The sequence below is a fragment of the Calonectris borealis genome, chromosome 2 (genome assembly GCF_964195595.1).
Source record: "Calonectris borealis chromosome 2, bCalBor7.hap1.2, whole genome shotgun sequence".
In the NCBI taxonomy this organism is placed as follows: domain Eukaryota; kingdom Metazoa; phylum Chordata; class Aves; order Procellariiformes; family Procellariidae; genus Calonectris; species Calonectris borealis.
In genome coordinates, this window is record NC_134313.1 from 135,289,681 (window position 1) to 135,313,034 (window position 23,354).

General features: G+C 47.2%; 1 protein-coding gene across 2 annotated transcripts in view; it reads left to right on the forward strand.

The window, feature by feature from the left end:
- The first annotated feature begins 15,890 nt into the window (after nt 1-15,890).
- The window catches only part of IGF2BP3 (insulin like growth factor 2 mRNA binding protein 3), a 116,655-nt gene continuing 109,191 nt past the window's right edge, over nt 15,891-23,354 (forward strand). For both annotated transcript variants that reach the window (XM_075143587.1, XM_075143588.1), the window contains exons 1-2: nt 15,891-16,198; nt 17,515-17,575. In XM_075143587.1, coding sequence (XP_074999688.1) covers nt 16,024-16,198; nt 17,515-17,575 — 236 coding nt within the window. In that variant the 5' untranslated portion in view covers nt 15,891-16,023. The remainder of the gene's footprint in view (nt 16,199-17,514; nt 17,576-23,354) is intronic.

The window sequence follows — 23,354 nt, forward strand, 5'->3', positions numbered from 1 at the left end:
CAGCGATCCCTGTCCTGCTCAGGAGAAGCATCTGGCTTCTGCCCCCCGCCCTCCCAGCCCGTCCAGCCGCACGGTGCTGAGGGAGGAGTTGTGCTCCCCGCCAGCACGAGCTTGTGAGCCACGTCCACGTGACAGCCCGAGATTAACATGGGCTACAGGTGATAAAATGATGGCTGTCTCTGGCAAAGTCTGGGTCCCCAAGATGAAACCCACTCCTTTCTACAGTTTCTGGAGGAAAAAGTAACTCCTGGCTGCTGCTTCCGTCGCAGCACACCGCACGGGGAAGCTGAGCAAAACCGAGGGAGAGGGCTGTTACTGCCTCTGGTTGAACCGGGAGCAGCTGTCGATGGATCCAGCTCTGGGCTTCACCACCCACCTAACCCATCGGGACTGGTGAAATGGATACGGGGCGGTAACCAGGGTCTAAAAGCAGCATCTCTGCTCATCTCCCGCTGAGCCTGGTGAGCGGCAGAGAGGATTTCCACTCGAATACCTACCCGAATAGCTAAAATCATCCTCTGTGGCATGTGGAAATATAAACCTCCATTTTCCCGCCTGCTAAAGCCACCTGCTGTTGTCTCCTCCTGTTTTCTACTTTTAGCTCATTAGTTCCCTGCGACTACCCTGTGCTGTCCCGCTGCCTTGTACCGAAGGCGCGTCAGAGGCAACTAAATGCTTCCGAGCAGCTGTTTGACCCGTTTGCTGCTGTATAGCAGGGCGGATCAGCATCGAGTCCCTGCTGAGTAACAGCCCCAGGGAAGAAGCAGCCCCAAAACTCTGACGGCTCCAAACGTTACCAAGGTCTTTTTGTCACAGTCTCCTCTCTAACTTCTTCTGGGTGAGAAAGATGAGCCTCCGTGGCTATAGCGATAATTTTATGAGATGGCTTCTTAAATATCATCATGACAACTGCTCATTGAAGGATGCTGCCAGCTTACTTTCTTGATGGTGATATCCATGCAAAAACTTCCCATAATCTACTAATCACGAGGAATGTGAGTGGGACTCTGAAGAGCTACCCAAGAACTTCCAAAATTTCATCAGGTGCAATAGATCAGGCTTAATCGGGGAAGGCTCCACTTAGATTCCCTTCCTTTGCTGGGAGGGTAGTCTTCCTCTCTAGCAAGAGAGAGTTATCTAAATCAGCATCACCTTTATACTCAAAATACAGTTCCTTCCTGTCAAAGATGGAAGAGAAAAAGTGTCATGTAGAAAGGGTAGAGTTAGACAGGCAGGATTTGCTGGTCGTCTGGGTGTGTGGCAAAAGCTGAATGGCATTCATGAGCTTCAGCAACGGGAAGAATAGCGAATGCTCCAGAACTGAAGAGAGAAAGGAGGTGTAAGAAAGGAATTTCTCATTGCTTTGCTAAACTGTACTGGAACATGGGTGGGGAGAGGGAAAAAAAACCTGCAGGGCTAAAGACAGGCGTGCAAACTGGGAAGTTCAGGAGTAGCTCAGGAAGTTACTGAAGGAGAGGAGAGGAGAGGAGAGGAGAGGAGAGGAGAGGAGAGGAGAGGAGAGGAGAGGAGAGGAGAGGAGAGGAATACGGGGGACACAGGAAACAGAAGAATCTGGAGAGCAATGGTTCTTGGAGAGAAGAAATTTTTGGAAACACCAGGGGATGATCACAGTGCAGTGAGAGCAGGTGGCTGTGGAAATTTTGTGACCACTGTCTATGGAGGAGAGTGGGACTGAGCAGGATGAAGATGCAGAAGATGTTGTACTTGCCCAAGAAGTCACCTCTGGCAGTGGATGACACCACCTAGAGCTTTCTGCTTGATCCAATTTTCATAACCAGTGCTAAGACTTTCCTTACCTGCCAAGCCCTCTCAGCGTCCCCTTGTCTCTCTGCAGCACTGACAACTAAGTCACCTTCTCGCCTCCAGCTACAGTGAAGTTTCTTATTACAGAAAGTTGTTTTGTGATGAATCCATTTGTATGGTATTTTGCTGAGTACAAACTATTAACATTTGAATCAATAACCATGGAACTTGTAAAATTTCAAAACAACAGAGAGGTTTGCAGAGAGGAGAAGGTGATGTTTACAGTCCTAAAGGGTTAGCAATAATAAAGAAGCAAAACTTCGGTTTCAGAGAGAGCTACAGAAATAGTCTTATTTTTCTTCTTGCAACTAATACATTGTTTTTCTTCTGGAGTCAGACAACTCTTTAGTTACTGGGTGAACTATATGGATTTTTCACTACTGCCCTCCTCTTTTTTTTTTTTCCTTTATGCTGGCATGAATTCGCTCTTCCTGTCAGACATCGGTTACTGCAAACCCACAAAGATCTCATCTGCTTTTAACTTCCTCCTCTCGGCTCAGGGTCTGCACTGCTTCTTCTCCAGCGTAGTGCCAATTTCTTGCCAGAAACGGGCTCTGCTGTAGCTAGCGTCTGCCTGAGCTTGAGAGCACGCTGACCCCAGCTTTTCCGTCGGCGGCAGCTCCCTGAGCCTACAGCTGCTCCACCCAAACCTCTGGTGAGACATTACCACCACTGGAGTCCTACTCACAGGAGATCAGTCATCAAAACAGAGCTGTAAAATATCTGAGTGCTGTTTTTGAAGAACAATCCCCTGAAGGGGCTGCTCAAGCATGTTATATTGAACTGGTCTTTCACTGCCCCTTGGTGCTGCCTCTTCTCTGCCCTCTCCAAAACCCAGTTTGAACACACAGGGTTTCCTCAGAGCAGCAGTAAGGCTCTGGCAAAACCTGACTTTCACCAAATCTGTTCTCAGAGGCAAGTGGAAGCCCTGCAAATGAGGAGACCTACAGAGGCACGAGGAGTGCTTTTCCCCATAGTTCATTGCCTAAAGCGCAATCATATTTGTGGAACAAGTGTTGCACCAGCTACTTGCAGGAAAGTCTAAAACTGGGGTGCAGGTAGAAGGCAGCGCCCTGCACAGGGCTCCCCAGGCATGAATCATCTATCGAAGTCCTGATAAAAGACTTCACTTTCTGACTTCAGCCTTCTGGCATGGATTAGTATGGCAACAAGATAAAACTCCTGCCACAGGACGTGGGTACCAACGCACAACAGGACTGAAATAAACCCCTTTAGGAGCAGAGGGATGGAGGCACAAAATACTGTTCAGTAAAGAGGAGAGGGGAGGGATGCAGGCAGAGAGAATGGGAGACAGGGGATAACAGCTGGGGAAAGAAAATTGGGTGGGAGCTTCAGGTCAGTGGTTGAAAAGGGAAGCAGGGTGGAAAAAAACAGACGAAACAGGAAAGACATGACTACGAGTTGGGCAAAGGAGAGTAGAGACTGGATATGAAAATAAGCAGCACCGGAGGTTTGCCTTGCTTTTTCTGCGTAAATACACATTAAACTTCACAACTAGCCACCCATGCTGAACAGCAAGGATCCTGTTGCCCTGAAAACATGAATGTGAAGCCCTTAGGGAGGATAGGACTGTATTTTATGAAAAAAAGAGCAGCTGAACAGCTCTGCAGTGACTGTGACAGTACCTTGGGTGTGTTGAATCCAGCCTTTTTATGGGGTACGGCTCCCACAAGGTGACTGGCTCTCTGTTTTAGCACTTGCTACCCTTCTCCCTTTGGCTTTTGCTGGAGGAAAAGGAAACATTCTGAAAATCATTTTCTAGGACATCAGCCTTTCTAAGATCAGATTTACCTCTAGCACTTGGGAAGGATGGTGTGTTTTATCTATGCAGGGATGTAAAATCCACTTTCTTGGGAACCACACATGTACACACTCTTCCTCTGGCTCTGCCATCTTCTCTTCAAGACCACAGCCAAAGAAAATAAGAGAAGCCAGCACCCCTGCTAGGGGCATATGTCTGAATAGGCACAAGCTTAATAATGTCCCTATTTAAATATGTATAGAGCCAATTGTGAATTGTTAATGTAAAGCACGCACAGTCTAAAACATTTTGGGGTGGTTTGGCTTTCCCTTGGCAGCGAGGTTAGGGCACCTTCCGTGAGGTCAACGCAAAGGAAAATATTGGTGTCTTCCCTTCTCCCACGGCTTTGAAATCAGGATCTCTGTGTGTTTTTTTTTTTATTCCTGGTCTTTTGTGGCTACTGCAAAGGAGCATCGTCCGGAAGGCACCGTGTGCTTACTCCCCAGTGGCTGCCGCCCTCCCGGCCCCTTTCCAGCCGGGGGCCCCCCGCCGCAATCTGCCAGCCCTCCCCGGCCCCACCGCGGGCAGCCGGCGTGGGCAGGGGCTGGGGGCGGGGGGGGAAGGGGCTAGGGAAGGATTTCGGTGGGGTGTGAAGGGACACCGGGCGGGCGAGGGGGGATGGGAGAGCAGCAGGCAGCTGGGGAAGGAGGGGCGGCGGGGGGCCTCGGGGGGCCACGCCGGTGCGTCCCGGGGGGCCTCCCCGTGCCAGCGCCCACGCCGCTGCCCCACGGCAGAGCCGGCCGGCCGGCCGGCGGCCACCCCCGGGCCGCCCGCAGCCCGCGGGGGCCGCACGAAGCCCCACCGGCCATTTTTTTGAAGGGAGGGCTCCCTCGGCTTTGCCTGGGTGGCCGGCGGGAGGGTGGCGCGCCCCGCGCTCCTCCACCATGGGGGGCTTGAGGCTGCGAGCGAGCCAGCGCTATGGGGGCTCGGGGGGCGGCAGGGGGGCTTCCCCACCGCCCTTGGCTTTTCTGCACATCCGTGCCTGCCGGCTGAACCTCACACGCTATTTCAGCGCATGAACCCCACCCCCCAGAATGGATCTGACTGTTGTTGGAGGGGAAGGGAGCCCGGAGGTGATCCCATGAAGTGTCCAACAACCCCAAAGCCAACTTTGCCCCCAGCAGCCCTGCTCCCTGCTTCTCCTCACCCACCGCTCCCGCTTTCCCAAGGAGTCCAAAGCGGCGTCAACCCTCGGCACCCGCTGGTGCAGCTCTGCCTCAGCCAGCCCTTCCCTTCCCAAGACAGAAAGATGTCTTCCCTGCTCAACTTCCCCAAGTAAAGCCGATCACCTAATGCTTTGGCAGATTTCTTAATTAATCGTTAGGCTGCAACTGTTGCTCTCAAAGGGGAAGAAGAGAGTGGAAAGCGTCATCTATTAATTTTAAAAGTCTCCCCACTCTTTTTTTGGGTACTTCGTAGGGTCCTCGCAGTCAACACCCCACCTACTCAACTGGACGTAGACGAACTCAATTCACCCCGAAGAGTTTTCTATTGAAATGCCCGGCTGCAGGGGGACGGTGCCTACATAAAACCAAGTCCCTCTACTGCCCTTAAATTATCTGTTAGATTGGCCATGTGTCTGCGGAACCTGTTTTATGGGCTTGTAAATGCCATTAAATCTGTTGGGTTTTAGCAGGTAGTGCACATTTCTATCCAGCCTGTCTTCAGGGATGTCCATAGTAAAACAGGAATATAGAAAATTTACATTTTGGAGTTGCAATGGTGTATCTGGAGCCACCTACCACCCACAGTAGCAGTGTAGATTTGACTCCATTGATGGGGCATGGCTGTTCTTTCTAAAAAAATACTACATGATGAGTGGAAAAAGGATAATTTCCCCCATTCCCAAAGGGCAGTTCTCCGTGCCCACAGGCAGGTGTTTTGGGATGTGTCAAAGAAAAGGCAGCATTTCATCTGTGATGCTAATGAGCTGCACTGGCCACTATTGCTCTATTTTTCCTCTAGGACGTGGTGGTTCCAGTCAAAGGCAGCCCCACCATGTCTGTCCACGATATTTCTTACCACATTACGCTGTTGAGCTTTTTTTCCTGAGAATTGTTGAGCTTCTTCAAAAAAGAAATTTGCTAGAAAGGAACCCATTCTTATTTTAGGACAACTCCTTACTGGTAAGAGAGCACACTGGCCACAGCTGAAAGGGGTTTAAGATTTTGTGTTAATATATTCTCTCTTGGTGCTGTTTTCTGTTTAATTTAGTTACATATAGATCAGAGTTTAAAATAGCAACTAACCATAATGCAGGTTCTCACTCCAAGGCAAGGAAAGGTTTTCATCTGTCACTTGATTAGTCATTGATGGGGATTTCTAATGCAGTCAGGAGTACAGTGTTTTGCCATATCTAAAACTTATTCCCAATTTATTTCAGGGATCATGTAAAAAGAGTTATGGAAAAGAACGGATTTTCTGGAAAGACTAAGTGCTGTATTCAGTATTTAACTGCAAGAAATGCTTCACCTCTCACACAATACAATAAAACACCCCTTTTGTTTTACTCTGTTGTTACTGTTTCTTAATTTTTTAGATTATATCTTAATTTTAGACGTTCTTGTTCAGGATTTAAGAATGTTTGTATCCTTAAAGTGTATAAAAAGAAGATGAATAATAATAATAAAGATATAATCTATAAAGTTGGTTTTGAGATTACACAATTTTAAAAAAACTTACCAGAAAATGTGCTAGTAAAAAAATATTAGTAAATTAACACTTTAGCAAGAACAAATTGATACAGGAGAAAAACTGTACACTTATGAATTGTAACACAGATCCAAAAGAAAATATTAGCTTTATTAATGTAGAAGTTTTGAAAATAAACCCTGGATTTAGTATATATTCTTAAATTTCATGTATGGGTTCTGCATGTATGATGTTTACGACCAGAAATAGTCATTTGATAACCAGATCTCAAAGGTGTTCAGAGTTTTCCACTGCTTGACCTACAACTTCAGAACTGCAGAGCAAGTCCTAGCTTGTTTTGCCTCTTCTCCAGGCTCTGCAGAGTTTTAAGATGAGACTATGCGTGCACAGATAAGATGTCTTTTGCTATAGGTCTGCAACAATATGTCCAACATTTAAAAAAAAAAAAACCCAAGAAAGAAAACCCAACATTTTGTATAAGAATAAAACTAATCAATTGCAACTTTATTTGCAGCAGATGGAAACAGTGCGTGGCTGTACAATAGGGTTCTTGTGGGGATTTCAGGTATAAAACCTCTTATCTTTTTCACTCCTTTTTTCACTCATAATTTATAGAGAAAACAAAATCTTCCCTCAGGCTACAGTTTTGTCAAATTTTTTTGCTTCCTGCTCAGAAGAGTTTCTAAGCTGTCTGGAAGCATGTATGGGGCAAAATGTAGATTTCATATTGGAAAAGAAAGGGTTGTTCCCTCTTTCCTAATTATTAAGACAACTGAACTTTGAAACTTGACATTTTGCTGCTTCTCGTTGGAATACACCCATGAACCACTTCGAAGTTAGTTTGAACCTCTGCAAGTTACTTACAGGACACCATAAATTAGGTTGACAGCATTTGCATCCAGAAAGCTGATCTGGTTTGTTCTGTTTCTTCGAAAGCCAGCATTTGAAAATCCGATTTGTAGCTCGCGAGCATAACCTTTTAGCCAGGCCAGGGAGAGATTTCCTAAGAAACTGAGTGGGCACCTGTTGGCCTTTGACTTAGCGGAGCCAGGAAACACTTTTGTCTTATTCTTTCCGCTGCTTAACTCCCTCTGTCCACACTTTTCTCTTTCTCAAAGTAAATAACCATAACTTGCTGAAAACACATGCATATTCAAAACCAGTAGGATTTGGGCTAGTTTCGCCTTCCTAAAGCTTAAGGCAGCATTAAAAGTCTGCAATTAAAATGAAAAAGGATATAAAAAAGTTATATTCAATCAAATAATTAGACTATACTACTGATATGAAACATCCCCATTTATTCTTATCGTCTTAGAAATACAGATTCAGTTATTTTGATTTTTTTTTTCCTACTTTAAGAAAGAAAGCTCTGTATTTTTATTAACTTGCCAGTGCTGCAGGAAATTTAACTAGAATTTCCTGAATTTCAGGGTTTAATTAAACAACTTGAACACTCAATTAAATCAAGTTACATCTATGTTTCATTACAATCACAACTGATATTTGGATTTTTTTGTTTCAAAAAAATTAAGATCATGTTTTGACTAGGACCATATTTCTGTTCAAAGTTAGGATTTCAGCATTGAGTATTATTATTAGAAATCCGCACAAAGCTAAAACAAAAGAATATGAAACTTCCAAATTTTCCTGGATCCATCGTTTAATGTAAGAGAGTAGATCGAAACATGCAATTAATGTTTTTTTTCACCCAAAGAACAAAAATAAACAGATTTTGTCATTTCTTTGCTAACACAACTTTGACTATATTTTGACGTTGTTAACTTCTTGCCTCTAGCTGTTGCCTATGAGAATGTTTCACTGGCTGTTTACATATAGGCTGGGGCTTTATCACAGGTCTGATGCAAGAAAGCTGAATTTTTTCTCTGGCCTCTGTGACCCCATTATGGTACTTTGTTAGTGTGTGTTCTGCGAGCTCAGCCTCACTCCTACAGCACGACTATACGTTCAAACAATGGACTCAAAACAGACTTACAAAAAACAGCTTCAAACTAGACTTGCAGACTTAGGTTTACCTAAATATAGAATTTGTTTCAGGTTTTCCTACTTGATTTTTTAACTTTGGTTTAAGTAGTACTTTAAAAGCATTTAAAAGCTCAGATAAACTGTTTACTGTTGCAAAACTTTACAGAAACCAAAAATATTTCTTGAAGAAAAACCTGAATCTGGAATTTGTAGAAACTACTACTTAGTTTAAGATACATTTGTGTGGCTCCAGTTGTATCAGGGATTGCTCAATTGAGATGTAAATTGAGCTTTAAAACAGGAATTAATTAGCATGAATGTAACGCTGTATGTATGCACTTTAATTTTGTCAGACTAAGACTTGTATTTATTTTCACAGGCTATGCCTTATGGGGATGCAGGGGATTTTTGTTTTACAGACCTCTCTTCTCCTACTTAAATACTTACTTTTGTAGAAGTTTTAGTTACTTGACTTAGCCACTTTTGGCAATAACTAGGCTGTACAAAAAATGTTTTAGAAAAAATAAGGTCAAACTTCATTGACTAATTAACTGTCAGAGAACCATAACTTGGGGGAAAAAAATATAGGTATTTCCTTATATTAAAAGACTGCGCCAGCCATTTTATACTGACAATACCTACCCAAATAGATCTCTTATAATCAAAGTTCCCTAACATTTTATACTGAAAAATATGTACAATATACTAAGGTAACCCATTGCAAAGGAAACAGTTATATGGTATGGCTTTCATGAGAACCACAAAAGACTAAACCTAATTTATTTTAAACCAGATAAAGAATAACTGAAATGACCTAATGAAATTTTTCAGATATAAGCACTAATGTCTGCAGGAGGAGCCAACAATCCTGCTGCTCAGCCTTCAGCCTCACAGGTAGTTTAAAATTGCCATATACTCTATAATTCACAGACTCAACTATTCAGTCTGCTTAAGAAACGGAGCAGAAACAAAAACTCGACTGTATTGAACGCTAGGTTGCTTTCTGATCTTGAGAAAAATAATAAGCAGCAAATGATAAAATATATACTGTGTTGGGAAAACACATTTTAAATACAAACATTCATGACCATGTTCTTCAAAGGATACATCTATTAATGGCCAATTTTCATGAATTCTACATCAAAATTGGAACACTTATTCCTGATGAAATTTGTAAAAGATATAACGAAAATCTAAACCAAACTATTGCCTGAACTGGAAGGCAAAGAATTCTTATCAACCTCAGGCAACAGAATAAATATATTTTAAGATATTCAAACAAATTAAAACAAAAAAATTGTAAACTATGAAACTTCAGCAGCTAGCATCTCCAATTTTGCTTTAATATAAGAAAATAACTAATTTATATCCAAAATAAGATTTTTTAAAACATTAAAACCAAAATGTTGCAGAGTTTATTCGAAGGTCAGCATTACACCAGAATTTTTAGAGAAAGAGAGATGGAGATTTTTTCTTATTAATAAATAATGGCTACTTGGAAGGAATTCTGGGCATCAAAGTCTAACCAGTACCAGGTATTAAAAAGCAAATTTAGCACTCCTTCCCTATAACTTTAAGATATGGAAAGTCCTGGGGCTGAATTCACCATAGACCTACGATACTGCTAGCTGAAAACACCTCTATCGTACTGGTAAGGCAAAACAGATTCTGGAGAGGAGGGTCTCATTGTTCTCGCCAAAGGGATTTCATGCTTGGGTTGCTGCCCCATTTTACTCCCTTACTTGATATTTTTTTTCCCTTGGCAAAAGATCTCCTTGATCAAAGGAGGAGCAAACAAGAAATACATTTTGATTTCTCTAAAATGTAAGAAAACAAAACAAAACAAAAACGGAACAAAAAACCATCTGAACTGAGTTAAAATACACTTGACTAGTGAGAAACACTTTTACTTCTGAAATAACGCCTTCATTTTCAGTTCTCCACTCCTTGTAAAAGCCCCACAAAATATTTTGTAGCTAGAGGAAGCCATATTGGCAATTCTTCCTGTCACTTGATCAAATAAACTTCTTAATTTGGCTGGCTGTATTATACACAATATATTTATATTTTCTCTACAATCTCTTTCCACCACAATTGCAAAGATCTCCGGTTTCAGATATCAAACTGAAATATGATTTCTATTTTGAAAGTCCCATTTTAAATCCAGCTGCACCAAGCAAAGTGAACACTGATGAAAAGTTTATGTGCATATATATTCAAAAAAGACTGTAAGCTATTTTCACGTAATTTAAGTGTACGTGATCAGATTTTTGTTTTGCAAGATCTGTTTGCAAACGTTTGAAAGCTGAAAATAAGGTAAACTGAGCAGTCAGTACTTGAATAAAGAGATCCCTGGACAAAATGGAAAAAAATAAAATACTTTCAAATCAGCATGCAGAGATTCATTCCAAGCCACAGTCACAACGTTTTATATACCGGAATACTTATTGAGAAATTGTTTGTATTATGTTAATACAATAATACTGTGATAACATTGCGTTACAAAATAAAGAATTCCTGTAACTTTCCGGTAAGCAAAACAGCACAGGCAGCTAACCTCTTTATAATTCTTTTTTATTGGAAAAAAAAAACCTCGAACAGAGCTGGCTACAATGTTTTGTCTCAAGCCCTAAAACTTCCGATGCAACCGTGTGATTTATTTGTTTCATTTCACATCAGCACAGCCACCCGCCGCGCTCCCACTCGCTAATTCACCAGGTTTTGCAGTATTTTGTGATCAAAGCTTTCAGGTCGGAGCGGAGCAGGTCCCCGTGCTCCAGCCGGCACTCCGCCGAGCGCCTTGCCTGCCCGGGCAGCCTCAGCGGTTACGCGGAGCTCGGCTCAACCCGCTCCCAGCCCCGGCAGCTGAACCAGCCGCCGGCACCGAGCCGCCGCCGCCTCCCCGAGCTGCCCGGGCGGGCTGGCGGTGCGCGGCTTCGAGAAGCGCGGCCGGACCCGCCGGTAGCACCGCTCCAGCGCCCGGGGACGCCGACCCCACCGGCTGCGAGGGGCCGCCGCCGCCCCCCCCAGACCCTGGAGCCCCGCCGCCGCCCCTCTGCTCCCCGGTCCGGGCATCCAGCAGAGCCGGCCGCGCTCCCCCGCTCCCGTAAGGTGCCCGCGCCCCGCCGCTCCTTTGTTCGCCGCCCTCCCGGCACGGCTGCGGCGCGGCGCTCGGGTCCAGCCGCTGAGCCGGAGGCCCCCGGAACCGGTACCTCTGCGGCGTGGCACCCACTTACCGCCTTACAAAGCCCCAGCCCGCCGCCGGGAGGGAGCGGGCCGACTCTCCCGTCCCTGCCCTCCCCTGTCCGGTGGCGCCGCGCCCCCCTCCCGCCGCCGCCCCCTCCCCTCACCGCGCCGCGCCCCGCCCCGCCGCCGCAGCCGCGCGGGCAGCCGCCCCCCGCCGCCCCCGCCGCGCGGCCGCCGCCGCTTTCGCGCCACGCGCCGCAGGGGCCGGCGCGGAAGCCAATAGGCGGCCGCGCGCACCCGCCCGGCAGCCAGTAGCGCCCGCGCCGCGGCGGCGGGCGGCGCTGGTAGGCGCAGGGCGCAGCCAATGGGAGCCGGCGCCGCGCCACGCCCCGCGCCGCTTACTACGAGTTACTATGGCCGCCCGCGGCTGGGCGCGCGGGGCGGCTCCGCGCCCCCGGGGCTGGCAGCGCCTGGCGACCGCGGCGCGGAGCAGGGGGAGGGCGGTCGCCCCGCGGCAGGGCTCGGGTGGGGGCGGGGGGTCGGTGCGGTTGTCCCGTCCCGTCGGCGGGGGTGGCCGCCCGGCGAGGAGCGGCGGCTCCGCGCCCGCGGCGCCATGAGGGGCGGCGGGAGGAGACAGGGCCGGCGGCAGCGGCACCCCCGCCGTCGTAGCGGCGGGCGGAGGCCGGGAGCCCGGTGGGTGGCCGCCCGGCGGCCGTTAGGCCCCGCGGCAGCGCGGAAGGCGCCCGCCGCCCCTGCGCCCCGCGGTGGCTGCCCGGCCCCCACTGCCCACCGCGTGGGCGTCCGCGCCTCAGCCACAAACCCACGCAGGAACCTTCCGTGGGCGGTGGTAGTCCAAATCCCCCCCCCCAAAAAAGACACTTAATGGTAAATGTTGAGGCTGCGGACAGTGCAAGGTGCTACCCACCCACCGTGCGCTGAGAGGGGAACCCCGCGGGAGCGGGGGGGCTCTGGCCTCGGGAGGCGGGGAGAGAGGGAGCGCCCTGCCCGCCCGTGGCCGTGGAAGAGGGGGTGGATGGACACGGCGGAGGCTTTCGGTGTCTCACCCCGGAGGTGGGAAGAAGCACATGGTTGAGTTTTAATTCTAAATGGCAGACTGTTGTAAAAGCCCCTGCTAATTAAAGATTGGCTTTGCTTCCTTGTGTAGAATATTTATGTAAGTATTTTAACTTCTTGGTTTGTGTGGGTGATAAACATAAACGTTTGAAATACGGAAAAAAAAAAGAAAATTCTTATAATGCCTTTTCTTACAGAGGTGGCTTGAAAAACACGTTAACTGTGAGAATGCTCTGATGTGAGCTCATGCATTTGATTTGTGACTGCCAAAATAAATTACATCTCAAATTGTAAAACTGTATTCTCAATAACGTTAAGATTTGGGAGTGCCCAGTTGATCTGAACTCTCTTCATCTGTACGGGGAAGCAGAGATTTGTCAGGCAGCATGAGCAAGTTTTTGTTGTTGATTTGCCTTTTTTGGCATTCAAGATTTGGATTTAGTCTTGAAACCACTAACCAACCCACACTTCTCGACAAACAAAGCTATACATTATTTAGCTTTACAGAAAATATTTCAGCTTATTAGCAAGATGTTTTCAGAGTATCAAAAAAAAAAGGGGTTGCTAATAAGGTTTTTTTTCCAATCATCTGATTACAAAGCGGTTTATGGTGTTGTTGGACAACTGATGTATATTGTTATCAAGAACTCTCAATCTTCATTTCTTAAAAAAAAAAAAATCTTCCAGCAAAACAGATTATCAAACTAGAATGTTAAATGAAATATATAAACCCTGTTCAGCAGTTTTAAGAGGAAATACCAGATAACGCTATAGACCAACCATGTAGAAATGAGCACATGCAGACTGCCTTATAGATTCAGTACAAATCAAATTTATAAAGAATGCAATTAACCTGCAAGAACAGTGACTAATTCCTTTCACAAATTTAACTAAGAATTCAGTAGTTTGGAGGGGGCTGTTTTTAACTTGGACAGGCAATTGTTTATTTTAGCCAGAGTACACGGGACAGGGTTCTAAAATACAAATTAATTTAGGAAAAATGCCACATCCAGCATCGAAAAGTCATAAACAGGTTAATACCGTAGGAAAAAAAAATATTTCTCTCTATCCCCAAGATAATTATTTGCTAATTTTCTACAAAATGGAAGTTGTGATTAAATGCTGATGAGTGGAACACAAAACACTCGCTTTCCTCAATCACAAGCTGACAATTAAAAGTTCATAAAAATGACACTGAGATTAAAGAATGGGTTGAAATTACAAATATTAGTTTCTCGGTAAACCAAGCGCTTGGATGCACACAACAAAAGGGCCGTATTTCCAACTCACTGCAACATTCACCCAGCCCCTGATCATTTCACAATGGTCTGGGGCTCCAGCCCTCACGGTAAGACGTGTCTCCTTGCATCATACCACCGCAAGCGAAATCTTCAGCGACTTTACTCCCTCTCCCCCGCGCCCCCTCCGAGCCCTGTGTACCACCACCACCACCGTCACCGCCGCCGAGCTGCAGCGGCCGGAGCGCGGGTAACAAAAGGCGGCCCCTAGCACGGCTTCCAAGGAGGTTTAAATCACCCCTCTTTAATTGTATACTTGTTAAGAAGTTAGGCACAAAACTGTGAAGCGTTCCTGTTTACTACGGATTTCCAGACGTACTGCAGGACATGTGGAAATCCATTCACCGCTCACCAATACAAGTATTTAACCATTTTCCATGGATATGTCTATTAAAACGTACCGCAAGAAGCCTACCACGGAATAAACGAAACCTTCGGCTAAAGTGCGTTGAATTATTAAACAAAACCTACTAGATCGCTATATTAAACACAGTGCTGGCTTTCATTTCCGTATCCTTTCTTCATCTTCAGGCAACATTTTGTTTGCACTGGAAAGGCTCCACACCCCCAAACCCCTCCCCCACAAGCCCACCATTGTATCCGTACGAATGTGGAGAATTATGAATGGTTCCTTAAACCGGGCCGGGGGGGGGGGAAAAGACGGGGGGGGGGGAGGAGGGGGGTCGCCAAATCCCTTTGTGTGCCGTTACCAGCCGAGGGCAACGGTGCCTTCGCGTTTCCCCCCCGCGCCGTCCACCATTACCCAGCTGGAAAGGGAGCGCGGTCCCCCCGCCCCTCCCCGGGCCGGGCAGCGCCGGAGCGCGGCTTCCTCGCCCCAGGACTCTCCCCTTCTTCATCATCCCCCAACTCTCCTCCACCCCTTTGTCTTTTCCTTTTTTTTTTTTTTCCCCCCTCCCCCCCACCTCCTCCTTTCCGTCAGGCTCAGCGCAAGGGGCACTGCGAGCAATGCAGAAACATTACCATATGGGGCTCCTCCGAGGCTGGAGAGACCCCCCGCCCTCGCCCCGCGCAGCCCCCCAGCACGCAGCCGCAGCGGCGCTGCGCGGGAGCGGATCCCCGCTCTCCCCCGCCGCCTCTCCCCACACCCCCGACCCCTCCCCCCTCTTCTTCTTCTTCCCCCTCTTCCTCCTCCCCAACCCACGGTGCCGGGGAGCGGGATCGCCCAGGCACGACCCCGATGAATAATCCCCACAGCCTGGCACGGCGGGGGAGGAGCGGGGCGGAGGGGGGGGCGGGCATTGCGGTGCCTTTTCCCCTCCCTCCCCGGGATCACACCCCGCTCGCACGGGGGGAGGTGCGGTCTCCCAGCCGTTTTTGGGCGGCGGGGGCGCGCGGAGCGGACTCCCCCGGCGGAAGGGCAGAGGCGGCGCAGACCGGAGCAGGGCCGGCGCCCACCCAACTCCGGTTTCCCCTTCCCCCGTCCTCCGGCCCTCTCTAAACTTGTCCTGTCCTGTCCAGCCTCCCCCCACCCCTCCTCCCCGTCCTTCACCCCGGCCCTCCTCCTCCTCCTCCTCCTCCTCCTCCTCCTCCGTGAGTGTGTGTGCGCCCCATCCACTCGCTAATTGAAGAGCTGGGATTCCTCACGTGAGAAGTTGATTTGTAGTTTGAACACGTGGCTCATTCAAAAAGCCGGAATATTCAAGTAATTTTTTTTTCTCTCCCTCCCTCCTTCCCTCCCCCCTCCCCTTCTCTGTGTTTTTTTTTTTTTTTATATTGAGAGGCGGCGCCTGCACGCACGTAGTGTGACATTTTCATAGTCCGCCTGCTGCTGCCAAAGGGGCTTGGGGGCAAGACAAAAAAAGTAGTTTTTTTCCCCTCCCCTCCTCCTTTTCCTCTCTTCAGCCCGCCATCCGCGGTCCGCGGCCCCGGCGCTGGGTGTTTCCCCCGCGCCCCCCATGCGCCCGGGTAGCACGGCAGGCACTTAGGGCTCCCGTTTGGCTACGCTTTTTTTTTTTTTTTTTTTTTTTTTTTTTTTTTTTTACCCCTTGAGAGAGAGAGGGAGGGACACAAGCTGCAGATCTGATCCCCCCCCCCCCCCCCGTCCTCTCTCTCTCTCTCTCCTTCCTCCATCGCATTTTGTTTTATTTCCCCCTTCCTCCCCACCTCCTCTCGCAAGACGAGGGTTGCAGCCCGCGGTGCGCGCCTCCCCGAGCCGCCAGGAAGATGAACAAGCTCTACATCGGCAACCTCGGCGAGAACGTCAGCCCCCTCGACCTGGAAAGTCTCTTTAAGGACTCCAAGATCCCCTTCTCGGGCCAGTTCCTGGTGAAGACGGGGTACGCCTTCGTGGACTGCCCCGACGAGAGCTGGGCCATGAAGGCCATCGAGGCACTTTCAGGTGAGCGGCCCCTTCCATCCCCCCCCCCCCCCCCGCAAGCCCGACGGCTCCCGCCGCCCGCGCTCCTCCGCGGCCGCGGAGCTGCTGCAGCGGCAGGCTGGGCCGCGCCGCCGGTCTGCGGGGGAGGTTGCGGGGGGTCCCCTGCCACCCTGCCCCCCCGTCCCCAGGTGAGGTGCAAACTGTTGTTTCCCTAGTGCGGCCGGAGCCGCCCGGCCTTCCCGCGGAGGCTTTGCGCGGGGCTTGCGCCGCGGCGGCCCCCCGGGAGGGGCCGGCCCGGCGTGGCGGGGGAGTGGGGCCGGGGAGGGGCGGGAGCCTGGGCCCACGGACCCGCGGCGCGGCGGCTCCCATGTTTTTCCACACCCCACGGCCAGCCCTGCCCGGCCGGGGGCCCTCGCTGCATTGGGGGGGGCGGCGGGTGCAGTGAGGCGGGGGCGGGCTGCGGTGGCGGAGCCCTGCGCGGGGCGCGCTGCGCTCCGCGGGGCAGCGGCTGCACCCCTCCCCTCCCCCCCCCCCCCCCCCCCCCGCGTTAGGCACAGCTGGACTCCCCCGCAGCCCCTCGCAGGGGCCGCCTCTCCCCGGAGCGGGCTGGGGCTCCCCGCGGCTTGGCGCAGGCCGCAGGGCTGGGGGCGAGCCGCCGAATTGCCCCAAACTTGGGAGGGGGGGAGCCCTGCCTGCCCCCCGCCCGCGCTGCCCTGCTATTTATTTCGGTTTCTCTTCGCTGCTCTCACGCACCCATCATCGCTTCCAGCAGCGCGCCGGCTCCTGGCCCCGACATCCTGTTTTTGTGTGCCTAAAAAAAAAATAAATTAAAAAAATAATTTTTTTTTCGCGTGAAGCGGCTTTGCGGAGGTCTGCTGGAAGAGGCTCCCTCGGAAAAGATGGTCTCGGGCTGCGCTCGGTGTCTCTTTTCGGCTCCCTTCCCGCCCGCTTCCGCGCACAAAACCGCCCGAAGTTGGAGGCCCGGCGGCGGTGCGGGGGGCGGCGAAGCCCCCGCTCTCCCTCTCCGAGACGGGGCCGAGCCCGGCTCCCGCACACGGCATTTCACGGGTCGTTCTGAGCTCGGGGCTGAGGCGGAGGAAGGGGCCCCGCCGAGGGCGGCCCCGGCTCCCCCGCGGCAGCGGCTCGGCGCCGGGCTGCGTCGCCTTTCCGGGCGCCGGGTCCCCGCTCCGCCGGTGCCCGGGTTGCCGATGAAGGGGCTAACGTGTTGCGCTCCCGTTCCCTGCTTTACACCCCTGCTAAACCCACTCCGGGGGACGGGGTCGCGGGGGACGCACAACCGCGCTCAGATATTTTCCCCTTTCTGTTTATCTCTGCAGGTAAAGTGGAGCTGCATGGGAAACTCATAGAAGTTGAACATTCAGTCCCTAAAAGACAAAGGTAATTTATTTTTATTTCCCCCTCCCTCCCCTTGCCCTCAGTTATCCAGTGAGAAGCAATTTGAAAAATGCTTAGGTTTGTGTTTCTCTTCGTTGTAGATAAATGGACCGCTTTCTTAAACCCACAGGCGTGCACTCTGTGCTTGCTGTCCTAGAGGTTTTCTAGAATCACCCCATGTATTTCTAATGTAGTGTCTTGGCTGGGCAACAGTGGTAGTATTTGATTTATTTAAAAGAAAAAAAAAAAGGCTTTTTGTGGGAGAAGCAACTTATTATGATCTGATGGCAAATGATTGTGAAGATTTTAAAATTTAAAGTTCCATGAGAAGAGTTAAAATCTGGGTATTAGCAGGAAATGAAATGTGGTGTTGTGAACTGTGTAACGGGCAAGCACACGAGCTTTGCTCCAGCAACAAAAAGCATCTTGTAAATATACTGGTATACATATTTTTTTGATCCTGCCATGTTGGAGTCTGCAGCATTTTTATAGGCACGTAGTAGAAGTCTCATCTGTATTTGAGAGGATTTTTCATCACAATTTTGAGCTGGTCTATAGAAGCAGCAGGAGAATGACTTCTTCCCAATAAGGACAGGATTTATGCATCCTTAATTTCTAAACATATGTTTAATTTTTGCAAGGTAGTAATTTTGTTGGGCCTCATGTAAAGAAGCAATACTTGCAATAGAGCAGGGTAGTATTTTTATACTGCCTATAGCAATTCAGCCTGCTTCTCGGACAAATATTTAGATTATAGAAAACCTGGCGTGCACTAGAGAGTAAAAGCAAAAAAAATAGATCAAACTTTCCACGTGCTTGTTCCTGTACTCCATTATTCAATCTGGGAAGTATGTCTGTATAACTTTGTTAACAGGGGCTTCTACTATTTCAGGGCTATTTTAAAAAGTGCAGTCTTTTTAAAATAGTTGATTTGAAAAGGTGAATTAGCTGTCTTGATGGGCATTGTATCTTGGTATTTTGAGAATTAGAAGTTTAATCACTATTTAGTGTTAGGGGAAAGCTTCGCTTGAGAAAGCATGGAGGAATTTTGCTCTAGTTAAGGGAAGGGGGAACCCCTCTCTGGACCAATTCATAGCATGCTAATCTTGATGGTTATATTTATGTAATACTTTTCATTGGAAATTAATATGCTGTATGTGCTCTTTCTCATTTATTATGCAAGGTATATGGCTTTGATTTACAGTAGCCTATATTTCAGATCTTTTGTGTATATAAAAATACTGTTGTAGATGCAATATATTTTTAGACTTAAGGAGAAAGTTCCATGGCACATAAGAATTGATCATTTCCTATTAGTCCCTATAATAAATAAATTTATTTTCATGCTTATTAATCTTAGCTTGCACAAGTAGTATTCTATTTATGCTGTTCAAAACAGATTCATTTCACTCATATAAAGGTAAATTTAAAATCACTGGTGGCCCCCTCAACTTTTTTTTTTTTTTATCATTGTTCAATGTGTTTAAAAGCATTTTCCTGTTCTTTCAGCTGTCAGCTGAATTGGTGTAAAAGTCCATTCTTCATATTGGGTAGCATGTCTTCATATTTGGCTGTGAATTAGCAATTATCAGAAACATGCATCCGTCTGTAACTTGTTGAAAAGAATTCTGCACTGAACTTAAGCACTCTTCTAGGCATGCCGTTGCCTACATATAGGCATAATATTGAAAAAATTGCAAATGTAATTGTATCCGCATACCCATACCGTTTCTCCCAAAGCCCTTATTTGTAAAACACTGTTTGATTGTGCAGTATCATGTTGGAATGTATCAGATATAGTTCAGATTTATACTGCTGTTTAACAGAAAATTAAATTGCATTTCTCAAACTGCACTTCCTTCCCCTTTGTTTCCGCTCCCCCTCTCCCAAAATCAAATATAGAAAGCCACTTAAAATTCATTCAGTGGTCCCGTCTGTAAAAGTGACTCTCCTGTTCCTTTCATAGATGTCTAATACTTTTCTTTTTTTTTTGGAGGGGGTAGGAGGTGGGGGTGGTGTGTCAAAAAGTTGGAGATTTTTTCCATGTCTCTAAACATTACTTACTGGGCGTGTGTTTAGAGTTGTAACATACGTGTAAAAACACAGTTTTCAAATGTTGAGTATTTTGGTGAAACTGGTTATTAAGGTGCTTTCAAAGTAACTTATTTGAAGTCTTTGTATCTTTTGACACAAGGGAAAGGTGTCAGATGCAGCCGGGGGTGTGTGTGTGTTGCTCACCAGGCCCACCCAGTGTGTTTGCACGCTGCAAGGCTGGGGAACGCTTTCCAGAGAGCCCAGTGTGTGAGATACGGTTAGAGCAGTGACGCCATTTAAAAGGAAAAAAAAAAAAAGAATGTGTCAAGTCTGTCTTTTGGCATGAGTGTACAATTAATAGTTTGGTCAAATGATTACTTCATAAGAGCAAAAGTTGTTTTGTAGTGCACTGAAATTATTCAATACACTGTATTGACCTCTGTTGCTGTGAGGCTGCTTCATGGAGAGTCCTGGCTCCCCTCCTTACAACCCCCTTAAATATGATATTTTTTTTTTTTTTTTAGCAGAGTGCGTATATTGTCACTTGCAAAGGTAGTTTGTGGGTATCTTTCTCCAGAGGCGGCTGAGGTGCATGGGAGGAAAGGGTAAGGGTTTGGTAATCCATATCCTTGTCACATAAAGGAAGGTCAAGAGGTGGTGTCAGCTAGGGTTGCCATAAAGTTGAGCTGAATCCAGAAGACAGTGGAGTGTGCCTGGCTTGTTATTCAGGGTGAAATTCTTAGACCCAGTAGTCACTGCATTCCAGCCCTTGCTGGATCTTCAGATTTGAAGTGGGCACACCCAGGTTTGCAAAATTACCTTCCTACCTGCTGTGGAAGGAAGGCGAGAGCCCCTGTGTGGCTTTCTCCTTCCCCTCCCCCCTGGAAGCATTTAAAAACAGACAAGGGGATACGCTGCAGTTGAAAGAAGGGGCCTGGTCAAGGTTTCCTTGATGGAAGGGTGGAGAATTATTCTGGGGGAGGTGCAAAGTATTTAATAAGCTCGGAGTAGATTCCTGACTTACTACTGAAATCTCAAGGGAATGCCAAAAGAATGCAGCATTTCTGCATTCAGACCCCTCTGTGTGGAGGAAGGCTATTGCAATATTTAAAGGTTTAGGTCACTTTATGCAAAAGTTGGAGAAGGCATTGTAATAATTCTGACCGCTAGTCATGCTCTGCGAGGGAAGGCAGGGCGCTGTTAGTCACGATCGCTACTTAGATGGGTTTTCTTCCCGCAAAGCAGCAATGCGGGAGGAGGATGGTGGTAGCCCATATCGTACGTGTGCCTGTGCCCATGAAACTTGTGGTGCAAGGCTTTGGGTACTACCTCGCCGCAATCCAAGAGCAGCTGGTATCTCGCAAGGCAATGTACGCTGCAATCTGATTATTCAAATGGCCCTGATGTCACTTGTGTGTGATGAGGGGGGAGGGCAGGCACTAACTCTGGGCACCTGGGGATGTGCCTGGTGCAGCCTCTCGGCCCTGGCTCCCACCTCCAGGTGGGCTTCCCACCCAGACCAGGTCCACCTTGCCTGCTGCTGGGGCCTTCAGGTGCCCGAAATGTTCACAACACCTCAATTGTGCTAATGAGGAGGTGTTTTTACAATTAGAAGGTTAATGTATTTTTTTCCCCCTGCCTCCAGGGCTCTTTGTTGAGAAAATAAATTCACTATGTCTCTTCTGGGGAGTTTGTTTGGGAGAGGAGCAGGAGAAGAGGGTAGTGAAGGTGCACCTTGTAGGTAATGCTGCCTCGTAACAGGCTGCGCTAAAGGGAGCGCAGTGACCTGCCAGCTGTGCTTCACCTCTAATGCTGAAGTGCCTGAAGGCTGATTTGAGGAAAACAGGCCCCAAATCCCTCGTGCAACCATCTCTGTTCCAGGGGTGAGCATTACGCTGTTGGATGGGCATCAGACTGTGTTGCTAATTTTCAGTATAATGAAGGTTTGTATCTTGTGCGCGCAAGGCGGTGGGAAACGGCTTTGCGAGGCTGAAGTATGTATGGTAGCTACAATGGTCACAGTTATTAAAAAAAAAAAAAAACAATTTAGTGGCATTGATTTTTAGTTCTGCTTCTGTAAATATCAAGCAGGGAGAAACATGCTGTATGTAAGAAGATATGATAGAAAATGTCACTTATTAGGCATATTCGTGCTCTTTTCTGCAGAAAGAGGTGGAGGACCGTGCCTGAGTCCAACTAGAATGTTTTTGAGAGTGAAAGGCCAAAACTTTGCATAGTGATTTCAGGTTTTTATTCTTTGTTTCCACATTTATTTTTGCAGATGTGAACAGGAAATTAATTTTTTTCTTTTTTTTTTTTTTTAATCTTTGAAAGCTTACAATTAGAGTGGAAACAAACCTGGATAATTGTGATGATTCCTACATGGACAATGAGTCGTTATGGCAAGAACAGACAATTCTTCACTAACCACGTTAACTGTTATATTGTTGGAAGTTTAATTTTTATAACTCCTCATACTGTTTGATCATTTAAAAAAAAAAAAAAAAATCCCTTCTTGTTGCAGTTTTAAAAAATAAGCTGGAGTATACGAAACACAGCTCTAAACACATGTCCAGTAAGGTTGGTCCTGCTCTCTTTTTCCTACCTTCCCTTTACAGCAGGTACCCCGCAAACATACTTGTAGTGAACCTTGAATTGTGCATAGATATGGTAAATGTTGAAGGGGTGGAATAAAAAATAACATTTTGGAAGTGCAATTTAAGGGTAGTAAAATATAATCAGGAAATGTTTAAATTTTTTTATTTCTCCCTTTTTTTTCCCCTCAAGCATGGGGTAATAACATTTTCCACATTTTTGAGACCTTGAAGGTGGTATTTTTGTAAAATGGGGCTGTGTTCATTTCAGTTGCTCTTTTAAGTGCAGAGCATAGGACTCTACAGTGCTGGAGTCCTTTTATGGCTTCTGGCTAGCTACTGGGTGGACTTCAAATACTTAGTTTTGACCTGAAAAATTCTTAAATGGCCTGGGATTTACCTACCTAACAGAAAATGTGAAGTCTTCCCATAATGGCCATGAGAGAGGGACCCAGGTGGAATTAAAATACACCTAATACTTAATCACGGACAAGGTTAGCCCTTCAGGGAACCTCACAAAAAAGATTTTTCACTCCTTAAACCTGCTCCTCTCCTTAATGTCATCCTAGCTTTTAGGATTTTATCCTCCTGGGCTTTTGGTAACAAATACGTAGTGCCATGGAGCACAGTTAAAATCTCTCTTCTGGTGATTTCATCCTTACACGAGCCCAGTGAGATGGGCACAGGGCGATATTGATGTGGGATTTTTTTCTTGTGATTTAAGAGTCAAATTTATTATTGGAATTTGATTATTCAGAATCAGTAAATAGGTGGAGAATGGGTGCAAAAATCAAATGCTGTAAAATCTAAGTAAAGAGGATAACTTTTCATGTTTTAAAGAGGGAGAGGTATAGATGGAAAAATTTGAATAGAGTTGATGCACTTTAGCAATATTCAGGTGCTTTTTGTAGTTCCAGAGCGCTTCAATACAATTCTCTCTTGATGTGTGTTCTCTCATTTTGTTTTCATATGTGAAATGTTTATCTGTGTGTCAGTCCATTCTTTATCTTGAATGATGCAGAGTATAGAATTATATGTTGAGTTACATGCTAATTACTGTTGAAAGCTAAGATAAAACCGTAACTTTTCCTTATTTCATCTAGAAATGTGACATTATTACCAGAAATACTTGTGCGTTATTTTATAGTTTTACT